At 36.8% G+C, this 11,424-nt stretch overlaps 1 protein-coding gene across 1 annotated transcript in view; it reads right to left on the reverse strand.

Annotated features, from left to right (window-relative positions):
• Positions 1-11,424, reverse strand: part of CADM2 (cell adhesion molecule 2) — a 196,220-nt gene that overhangs the window by 123,187 nt on the left and 61,609 nt on the right. Inside the window, exons 3-4 of the mRNA XM_009274511.1 lie at positions 6,720-6,872; positions 4,109-4,246 (exon numbers count right to left, since the gene is read on the reverse strand). Of these exons, the coding sequence (XP_009272786.1) occupies positions 4,109-4,246; positions 6,720-6,872 (291 nt within the window). The remainder of the gene's footprint in view (positions 1-4,108; positions 4,247-6,719; positions 6,873-11,424) is intronic.

Below are 11,424 nucleotides of genomic sequence, written 5' to 3' on the forward strand. Positions count from 1 at the left end.
GATCCATTACAGACGCACGTTTTCTGGAAATCACTAGAATGAAACACTTTGGGCGATGACTAGACAGAAAGTAGCTTTATAGAGGAGGAACTGGGGGTCTTGAGAACAGGTTGAACGTTAGTCAACAGTGTGCCTTTACAGGGTTGAAAGCTAAAAAAATGACTGCCCTGCATCAATAATAGCACAGCCAGCAAGTCAAGGGAAGTGACTTCTCCTCTATTCAGCCCTTGCGTGGCTGCATCTAGAGTACCAGGCCCAGTTTTGGGCTTTCCAGTACACGAAAGATGTTGACAAACCTGAGCGGGTTCAACCGAAAGCCATAGAGATGATCAGTGCCTGGAGCATACAATGTACAAGGAGAGCTTAAAACAGTCGGGTTTGTTCAACCTGAGGAAGAGAAGACTAAAACCAGATCAAGCTGCTGTCTTCAAGTACCTAATGCATGGTCATAGAGAGGAAAAAGTCAGAGTCCTTTTGGAGGTGTATAGCAAAAGTTGAGGGGCAATGTACATAAGTTACACCAAGGCAAATTCTGATCATGTATCATGAAATATCTACATATAATGAAAATTCTCAACAATAAGGGCTTTCAAATACTGAAACCCAGATAGACTATGGAATCTCTGTCCTTGGAGATTTTTCAAAATTGAACTGGAGACCTTTCGCAACGTGATCTAACCTTTGAACAGAGGTTGGGCCATATGATCTCTAAGGGCCAACTCTGGGCCCACTTCTATGACTCTATCAGATACGTGCACATATAGATATGCTCATATTAACTAATACTAGTTTATATCTCATAAGTATAGATGTTTGATAGTGAAAATAATAAATAGAAATGATAGAATGTCTATCATTCATTGTTCATTGTCAACTATTTATAAAAGCACATAAATATAACATCATATAGAAACACGCATCTTTTAAAAAGACAGTTTTGCTGTTTTTACAAGGCAAATATAATTTTTGCTTAATTTAAAATCAAGTTCTGCCATGAAATGGCCTTGTTATCTAAAAGTATTTCATGTTCTTTTTAGAAGTTTATCAAGACAAAATGTTCACTGCCTGACTGCTTTGCTTATACTAAACATACATAAACTAATTCGAAAGGTCTTAATCTGTTGCAATAAAATGAACTGATTTTATCTTATTTATTTCTGAAGCCCAATTTTGCTGGGAAAAAAAAAGAAAATCCATGAAAAAATATTCCTGAAACCTAAAATTATTTTTTACATAATACTGTTGAAATAGCATGTAACAAATTTTGTTGAAAAATAGATTTTTTTTTTTACAAAAATGTATTTAGCTTCTCCCATATTTTTGCCTTTAATAATCTTCTAGAAATGTCACCAGAATGCTAAACTGCAGATGGCTTTGTTAATTTGGTGCATATATGAGACAGAACACTAAAGTAAAAGGTATGGTACTCAGTGCTTCACATTCAGTCTCTCTCATCACTAACGCTTACTCTATCAAACAGTATTCCTTTACCAGATGATGATTCCTTTTTTGAGTAATAGCAATGGAGCTACAATTTTAGAATGGCTTTTTCCCCTTTGGTGCAACTCTGAACTCAATGCATCATTTATATTCTTTTGCACCATGTATAATACACTGTAACACAATTGGATTTACTGGCGCTGGGCAGACAAACTCCTAACCTTTAATGTCAGCTGCATTAGCATATAATTTCATATCTATTTTCTCAGATTTATCATTTCACCTTTTACAGTGCACAAAGCTAATGTAACTTCTGCTGATGCCACTGCAAACTGGCTAGGTTATTTTATTTCTAACCTTTGTGAAATGGCAATGTGCTCTTCAGAAGACCTAGAAAACTAAACTGAAATGAATGTGCTCAGTACTTCCCTCTCATTTCTGGTTTTGGGTTTTTTTTTCCCTTTATTGTTCTTTCTCACACATCTTCTTTGTTCCTTCCCCACCCCCTTTTTTTAAAAAAGCATCCCTTTAGGAACTGTTGAGAAAAACAAATTAGTTAAAGAGTCAGATCACCAGATTGCTTGCTTGGCTTCAATTACATGTCAGCTGAAAGAAAGGCAAAGTTATTACGCCAGATTTTAAAATATAATTTTTAAAATAACATATTTTCAGATGTGTTGCCTTGCTGTTAGGCCAACTGTACCAGTGGTTCTCTTAAAGTATTGACATTGCTTAGAGTGATATTCAATCTTTACATGTCTTGACTATATATATTGATCCTGTCATCTTTTCTGGACGACAGAATCTATGCTGTGCCATGTGTGTTAGCTGTGCTGTTAAATTCTTCTTTTAATTACGTTTGATAAGGCACTACTTTTCTTTCAGCAATCTCCTCAGATTTCGCAGTGGTTGGAAAGAATGGTATTCTGTTTCCTCATTTTCTATCCTCGTTACAAGTGTTCAAACACATTTCAAATTATTCCAGCCTAAAATTCCTGTCTCCTTCAACACTATTTTGATTTTCATCAGAACTCTAAAGGTGCTTCTAGAATGGACTGGGTTCCTTGGACAATCAACGGCAATCTGCTTTATTTACCAATTTTATATCACAGCTCTGGTTGTGTACATTGAACTGTGGTAGAGAATACTAAAGGAAGAGTAATGGATTCTGTAATTAATGCTGTAATTTTGCTTGAGACAGTTTATTGAGCTAACAAAATCCACAATGTCAGACAAATATGAGACAAAGCAGATAAAAGTTGGTTTGTTTTTCTTTTTTAAAGCTACACAGGAAAGGTGGATTTTGAATCATTTATTGACCTGGTCTTATAGCAGGATGAATAGAGATGACATGAATAAATACCAATACCTTATCCTTTTTATTCATCTATTCTATAATGGGCACCTCAGTTGGCTGTGGTAGATGTGACTAAGCCTTCTATTATGGAAATCTCTCTTCACCCATTCACCAAAAAGGATTTTAAACTATCCCAGCATTTATGAGAATATGGACTAGAAAACTAAGTTTTAAGTAAAGACCATACAAAGTGAAAGAGAAGACAGAAAAATAAATAAATAGCTTTTATATGCAATTCTTTCCTATCTCATTGCATCCTCAAAGGCAAATCCTTGCTTTCAGCTTCGGTTTTAGTCACCCGATGACTTTTCAGTTACAACAGACTTTGCCCAACTCCCCCCAGTCCCTGTGAAGTTCTCTTCATCCCCTTTGAAGCCTATGTTCTCCCTGCTCGTCACTGCACACTCTCAGCATCCTTGCCTCAGCTACAGGTTCCCAGTTTCCCGAGACTCCTTCAGTTGCTACATCCCAACCCTTCCTCACCAGAAGCTCCATATATATGCATAACTACTCCACTCCAGTAATTTACAATCAATTCCTTATCTACGTACTACCCCTGATTCATTTAACGATTAAATATGAGAAACTTTACAAACATGAATTAAAAAATATCGTTCTAAATAATGTATAGTTTTGACAATTGGACCAAATTACATCAAAGTCCTTTTAAATACCTTTAACTTCTTTGTCGTTCTTGAACCATCTGATATCCGCTGCTGGTTTACTACCAGACGTCTTGCAAGTTAGCTTGCAAGTTAGCTCCATAGCTCCCCTATGGGAAGTGCAATCTCCTGTCTCCTCCAGACAGCTCTGCCTCACCTGGTCACTTTACTTAGAGGAGTGTAACATAAAACTGGCAATTGACCAAATCAGACATACGTCATATTAGAAAGACAAAAAGAAATGAAAAGGTAAAATATCTGGGGTGAGTGGTATGGCTGTGATAACAATTATCCATAAACAGTTTCTCTATGAAGCATCACAGTTGAGTTCATTATGCTGAACAGAGTTCAGAGCAATTCAAAACATCTGGTTTTACCATTTGAAGAAAAAATGAAGATGGTTATATGACCACTCCAACTGAGACTCCTTCAGTTGCTACATCCCAACCCTTCCTCACCAGAAGCTCCATATATATGCATAACTACTCCACTCCAGTAATTTACAATCAATTCCTTATCTACGTACTACCCCTGATTCATTTAACGATTAAATATGAGAAACTTTACAAACATGAATTAAAAAATATCGTTCTAAATAATGTATAGTTTTGACAATTGGACCAAATTACATCAAAGTCCTTTTAAATACCTTTAACTTCTTTGTCGTTCTTGAACCATCTGATATCCGCTGCTGGTTTACTACCAGACGTCTTGCAAGTTAGCTGCATCCTCTCTCCCTCCATAACTGGTGAGGTAAATCCAGTAATTTGTGGCTTCTCGGGAACACCTAACAAGCAAACAAGCAAAATGTCTCTGATAGTGTCAGCTGCTGCCATGAATATATGACCAACTTAAAGTTCACTTCTTCATATGCGCTAAATTCTGGAAACAGAATAATTAGTTCCTTGCCTTCTATCAAAATTGAATGTCAGTGAATCCTGTTTCCTATTGCAAACAAACTGTCGATCTGAACTGTAGTTGACTCTAAAGAATTAAAGAAAACAGAAATTATCTAGTTTTCTAAGGGAAACATTGTATTTCCTTTACTATCTTATCTACGTATATTCTGCATGCAGGTCTAGTCTGACTTGCTATTATAAGGTTTAAACTGGTCTGCACAGCAAGCAGGATGACAAAGTATATTAGAAGTTCAGCTGTGAAAATAAAATGTAACTGGCAACAAAAAGCTGAACTGATCTAAGTTCAGAACAGATGTTTAAGCATGAATTATGAAGATTTTAAAACAAAATCCAGGGAAAAGGGAGGATGAAAATAAATACAGGAGTTACTTTATCTTCAGAGAACACATAACCAAAAAAACAACAGGTATAATCACAATTCCTTTGGCTATGGAGAATTCTTCAGCTGAATCCAAGTTCTTTGGAGGAGGTCGTATGATCATGACATACTATACACATAATACTAAATTTGGAAATAGTTGTTTTTCAATGAACCATGGAAAATTAAAAAAAATGATGAAGAGAATTGGGAAAAAATTTGATCACTACATGTATAAATCCATTTGACTTCTGAAAACACAAGAATAACTTATTTTAAAGTGATACTGATGACCATAATTTTAAAATCTCTGAAAATGTCATTGTTATAACTTGCATCTGCAGCGCTTTGACACATTCGTATTTGTGGCTAGATAAAGGGATCAGTCACAATAATTGATCCTGTGCCCTGTATTTCACAATTTGGTTTGTTTACATCTCTTTTCCAAAATGACAGATTATGTACATAAAAACCAAGCAGCAGTACCTATCGCATATCACATTTCTGTAATAAATCTACCCCTCTCTTTCAGGACAGAAAATGGTGTCTACTATAATACCTTGACACTTAAATCTTCCAATCCATAACAGAGCAGTCAATAAAGAGATTATTAGTACATAAAAGGATAGTTTATCTGATTAAAAGATGTAATACATTTCAATGGAAAATATCCCCTTCTCAGATAGAAAGTGTTCCAAGAGTTTAAAATGTTACTTTGAAATAGAAAATTACAAATATAAAATGAAAAAAGGCATCTTAAACCTTGCAGTTTTCTTTCTTGGAAGGTAAGTATCTGATGTTGGGACAATTGCTTTAAACCCTTCCCCAAAATGAAGGTAAAGCTAAAAGGACTGCGAAAGATTAAATTACTTTGGTAAATAAATATTGGTTAGATATTTTTTGTCTTTGTAACACCTTTCTATGTCTTTCTGCCATTTAAAAGGTTGAACTGGTCTACTTATCTATTGTTTAGATCATGAGATGCCTCTCTACAGAAAAGAAGATTAACCGTAGGCAGTTGTTATTCCAGAATATTCTGCTTTGAGTGGGTATTTTTTGTCCTTAACGGCAAACTTGTGACGATTTTTGTACAATAGTCTCACAGGGACTGAAAGGGAGACGTATTTCATATCCTATGCACAAAACCAATTCCCTGGCTGGATTAATGTGAATATCACTGGCGCAGAGAACATCTTACATTAGTCCTATTAAATTCAGCTGTCTGCCTGTCTACATATAAAAATAAAACAAAAAGAAAGAAAGAGTCAAGTTCAGGGACAGAAAAAGGAGAAAAGAATAAAAATCAATCTCTAAAATCATATAACCTCTTAGGTACGCAGGTGTGTTTCAATGAACTATAGCAATTTCAGCTGATTGGGCTACTGACATTCATAGAATCATATAAAGCTTCGAGCAGAAACTTTTTTTCCTGGGCATCTCTCAAAATCTATTGCTTTTCTATGAGTATCTATAACCTTTGGGGAAAACAGCGGAGCATTTAGAGGATAAAGCATAAAAAAAGCAGCAAACCCAGTGAAAATATGCACTTTATAGACAAAAAAGAAAGCAGAATGAGCCAAGAAAATGCACAGCTAAGGAAAAACGATAAAACTCTAAAGCCCGTTTTGATTTCATGCTTTCTGATTTTCCCCCCTTTGCCCTATACAATACATTGTTAGGAGATGAACACGTGCACCTTCTTTGCACTTCTGGTGCTTGGGATGTAGAGGTTATGTCCATTTTATGGAGCACTCATACCGTGGTATTTGTGTGCTCCCTAATTCATATCCCGCCACGGCACAAATAGTAAGAGGCATGTTATTTTTCAGCACAGCAATATGAAACGATAAACTTCAGGGAAACAAGATCAGACATTTACATGTATCTTCTGCCAAGCTTTAGAAAAGTTCATTCTTATCATAATTTGCCAAAGCCTGAGAAGTTTAACACTTGCTTCTTTATGCTCAGCTATTTATACTTACCGAGAACGGTAAGAAAAGCCTTGGAAGTTTTGACAGGCATAGTAAATAAAGAGCAGGTGTACTGCCCTTCATCTGACAGAGACACATCACTGACACTGATACTCAGTTCATGCCACGAAGCTCGGACCAGCTCAATTCTGTTGTCCCTCAGAGCTGAAAAACAAAAATTCATGTTATAAGGTAGGCAACAGCACATTAACAAAGCGTGGTGTGTTATACAAGAGGCTCTATGAAGTAGCCTAGTGAAATCATGCCCTAGAATACAGGGATATGGACACAGTTACCTTTATGCATAGTCATTTGTTTTCTCTACGGAATAAAGCACAAGAGTCCACCAAGTTTCCGAATAGTGTACTGAGTGACTTGTAATGTATATAAACCTAGAAACTAAGGGACTTTAGTTTGCTTTGATCTTCCTCTGAAAAAAACAGCATTGACTCTGATTTCTGCCCCCAACAGCTTTTTCAGTGCCTAAAACAACTCCTTCCTAAAACCTGGGTTTTTTTTCATCTATTTACAAATGTGGGTGAATATTGAGAATTCTGTTTCATCTACTAACAAACTATATTTTCAATGAAGAAATCTAGTGTTGTGTATCTTGCCTACAGATTTTTCTCACGTCCGTTACTACTCATATTGAACTGGAACATCGGATTTCTTGAACGCTGTAAGGGTATTTCTTATTATGAATATATTGAAAGTTCCACTTCTACGTGCATATGTAATACATTTAAAGATTTTAGGTAATTAAGTATAGTGCCTTCACTTTTTTGATTATGACTAAAAATCTAATCTTATATCAGAAAATCCTTCCTAACAAAATATTGTTTGCATGAAACCACTGAGGGAAGAGGAGCAGGGAGATTTACTTAAATTCAAAGTGTCACTTTAGCTAATGCTTTAAAATTTTGAATATTTTAAAGCCTATATTTAGATCAACCCACACTTTCTATTTAAAAACAGTCGAAACATTCCCAAACATTCCATTTCTCTGGAGTAAAGCTGTTTTGGGAATCTACATATATCAATCGAGTCTTTCCACAGCATAGAAATGCTAGTATCAGAAGTAAGTAAATACCGTGATTCTCCTAAGCAAACAACACAAAAGCCTATATAACTCAGAAAGTTTTGCTGTATACCTCAGATTCAAATCTTTGACCTGGCAGTATTTGAATCTTCAGTGAGTCTATTTTTATAGCAAGCCTCTGACAGTCAAAAGTAAAATGGGACTGCTATAATTACTGGGAGAGCTATGCTTTGATTTGTGAGAAGAACCAAGATGTTCAAGTCCCTAATGCTGTTCTCACTCACCTCTTTCTAAAGTCCTCAAAGGCTCTTATATTTGTTTCTCTTTACATTTATATCTTCTAGTGATAAAAATGAGCTTTACTGTGGTTCTTTTGCTACTAAATCTAGATGTTTCTGCCCCATTGCAAGGCTCTCCAAGTGCTGTCAATACAGGAAGATTTACACCAAAATAAGCAGCTACAATGAAGATTCAGCAAAAACGTCACTTGAATTTGTTGTCTTCTAAGGCTACCATTCAGGTTTCTTTACAATGACTTCAAGCTGAATTTATTGGTTATTTCAGGGTAGGCCAGCTAAAGCTTGACTTAGTCTCTGCAGGGTCTGATGACTGAAAGGTGACAGCTTAAGCAGACCTAACGTATAAGCTTGCCATGAGCTGCTCCAAGGCACATCAAAGTGACTGAGATTGTGTGGAATGGACACATTCCAAACATAACTGAGAAATCTTCTGGCCAGCCACAGCAAGAAATAAATAATTATGTACTATATAATATGAAATGCATATAATGATGGAAAATAGGTGCGACATTAAAGCAAACAAGCAAGCAAAACAAAAGCCACAAAATGAAAAGCTGTGTATATACCAATATGCTGACATAACAGTCAAGAAAAACAAGCTCAAGAAAACAAAAAGTACATAGAAGCAAGCTTCTACCAACCCAGAATAGCAGGCAAAGCTGATGACTGTGGCTTTAGTAGCCAAAAGTCCTCACAACAGTGAAGCTGTTGCTATCTTTGAGGAAGTAGATGGAGACTCAGAATTCATTTCTCAGCATTTCAATTCTAGTCAGATGCAAAGTGAGCAGACATAAGAATGGTAGTTTATTTCACATTACTGACCTTTCAGAAAAAATTATTTTCAAAATGACCCAGTGCTTCCAAATGGTTTGATTACCACCACACCCATATATATAATTTGGAAAACAGCATAGGAAATACAAAAAAACCCCAACAAAAAACACCTCAGCACCCTGTAATTTGAAAGTGGTGATTTTTGCCTCCCCAAAACAAAAATTACATAAAAAATAATGCAGTATATCATCTTACATCATATTTTAATTTGTTATAATTTTCAGTTGCTACTGCCTCATGATAAAGATTTATGTAGCTGTTGAAATATTTTCCTATAGATGGGGCAATGTGCAGAATTTCATGCACGAAAAAGAACTGTAATGAATTCCACTAGAGCACAAATGGTCTACAGATGATGCCAATAGCACACCATTTCGATCCTACCGGTAGAGAAAAAACAATTGAAATACAAACCAACTGCATCAGCTACATTTCTACTGCTCCCCTCCCTCATTTCCTCCCCCTCCACACCTTTTTTAACCTTTGTACAACATAAAACCCTCAGCTCAGCCACTTTTTCTGGAAAACTGGTAGAAACAACCACTGATCAAGAATGAGATCAGATGTTCCATGTTTCAGCCTGGAGTGAATTTTTATTGAAAGAACAGAAAGAGAGTTTTGTAATGGAAATACCAACACAGAGCCTTTGCAAAAAATGCTGCAAATAGCACCGACATAATACTCCTTCGCAGGAAAGCTGTTTGTCAGAAGCATTTTTATAAGTGTTAAGTCTGAATGCAATTAATTATGTGCCATCAATTTCAAACCTAAACATCTGTAAGCTTTCCTGTCTACGCAGATTGGAGAGCAAACCAATGAGAAAACTCTACCACTATTGCTTAGGCAAGGCTAGCACTTACGCAGAGTCTTTTTAGAATCTTATTTTCAAACTTTATTTCTACATCTATGTCTATATCCTTATCTATATCTGTTTAGAAAGACACCAATTCCTCCTATGAAACTGACAGCTGTGATGGATGCCAGAACTGGTTTGTTTCCATTTTCTGTTAGGTATATTCTGCTAAAAGGGTGAAGCTGGATCAGAGAAAAAGGGGCTGCTGAACTGTCTAGTCCCGGCTCCCTCACCCTGGGGCAGGGGGAACTCTCTGGGAGAGGGTGACTGCTCTCTCAGACAGCAAATGAACAGTCGGCGGCATTGGAGAAGCCAGGAGTACTTCTAGCCAGCTAGCAATCTCCAGCCACGGAGACTGACTGGAGCAGGGGTCTTGCGCATGGCAGACAGTAAACCCTTGCCAAGCCTCGTTGATGGAGCAAAGAAGCCCGTGGAGCCTGAACAAAAGCCAGCTACTGAAAGGTATCAACTGGCAAGCAAAAGCTTGAAGGAGAAGACATATTCCTCAAGGAGCTGGTGGAAAGGAAGGAGATTTATTTACAGTACTCTGTATTTTATCCCTTTCAGCAGATCTGAGTTCTACCTGTTTAAAGAGGGACCTCATCTAGCTTATTATTCTCTATTTAAAGGACATGAGCTTCAAAAGCTTTCTGTAGGCTTTTTGATTGCTCTTTCTTTGAAGTAAGAATTGCCCCGAACAGGACAATTTTAGCACAAGGTTCAAGCCAACTCGAGGCTCTACCATAGTAGTTTAAATAAAGTACCATAAAGTCAAATACAAAATCTTCTCTCTTATTTAATTAACAGCTGAAAACAAAAGGTAGGACATGTATGGGGGCATTCTGCATTAATTTGGAGTTTGGTACACACTAATAAACAGATTTCCTATATACTGAAATGTCCAATGTCCATGCATTGTTCAATACAAACGGCAATAAATAATTCCAGCCCCCCACGAAAGTTAACAGGAAACAGCAGGCTTCTCTTTAAAGTGTCTCATACTAAAATACAGCTGCTGTATTGTACTCAGGTGACAGTATTTATTCCTCCACTTTTTAAGAAGGTTATACTAATAGCTCCATTTGTATTCCACAGGTAGTTTCTGAATACTATTTATTAGTTGTATTGTGGTAGTGACTAGACAGCCCAGGTGAGCACAGGAAAGAAAGCTTTGTCCTTAAAGACTGTACAAGCTCTGTCCTCACTTGACTTGTGTGGTTTCCTAGCCTTGCTCCTACCTCTGCAGGCTCTTTCAGAGCCTTCTCTGGAAGCTCTTCTTTTTTTCCATTTCACTTTGTTAGCAGCTTAAGAGCTTTTTGGCCTCTTCCAGGGGATTTTCACCTACATTCCTGAATCATTACCTTATCAATAGTTTGCATACCTACATTTTTGCATGATACAGAGATACTAGAAAAGGGTAAATAAGCAGAATATGTATTTGACTTCTGGGAAATACACCTGTGCAAAACAGTAACAAAGAATACCACCACTGACGTCTCTTTCCTGGATTCTTATCATAGAATCGTTTATGTTGGAAAAGACCTTTAAGATCATCAAGTCCAACTGTAAACCTAACACTGCCAAGTCCACCACTAAACCATGTCCCTAAGTGCCACATCTACATGTCTTTTAAATACTTCCAGGGATGGTGACTCACCCCCTCCCCTGGGCAGCCTGTTCCAATGCTTGACA

Source organism: Aptenodytes forsteri, unplaced genomic scaffold (genome assembly GCF_000699145.1).
Source record: "Aptenodytes forsteri isolate BGI_AS27 unplaced genomic scaffold, ASM69914v1 Scaffold207, whole genome shotgun sequence".
Classification (NCBI taxonomy): domain Eukaryota; kingdom Metazoa; phylum Chordata; class Aves; order Sphenisciformes; family Spheniscidae; genus Aptenodytes; species Aptenodytes forsteri.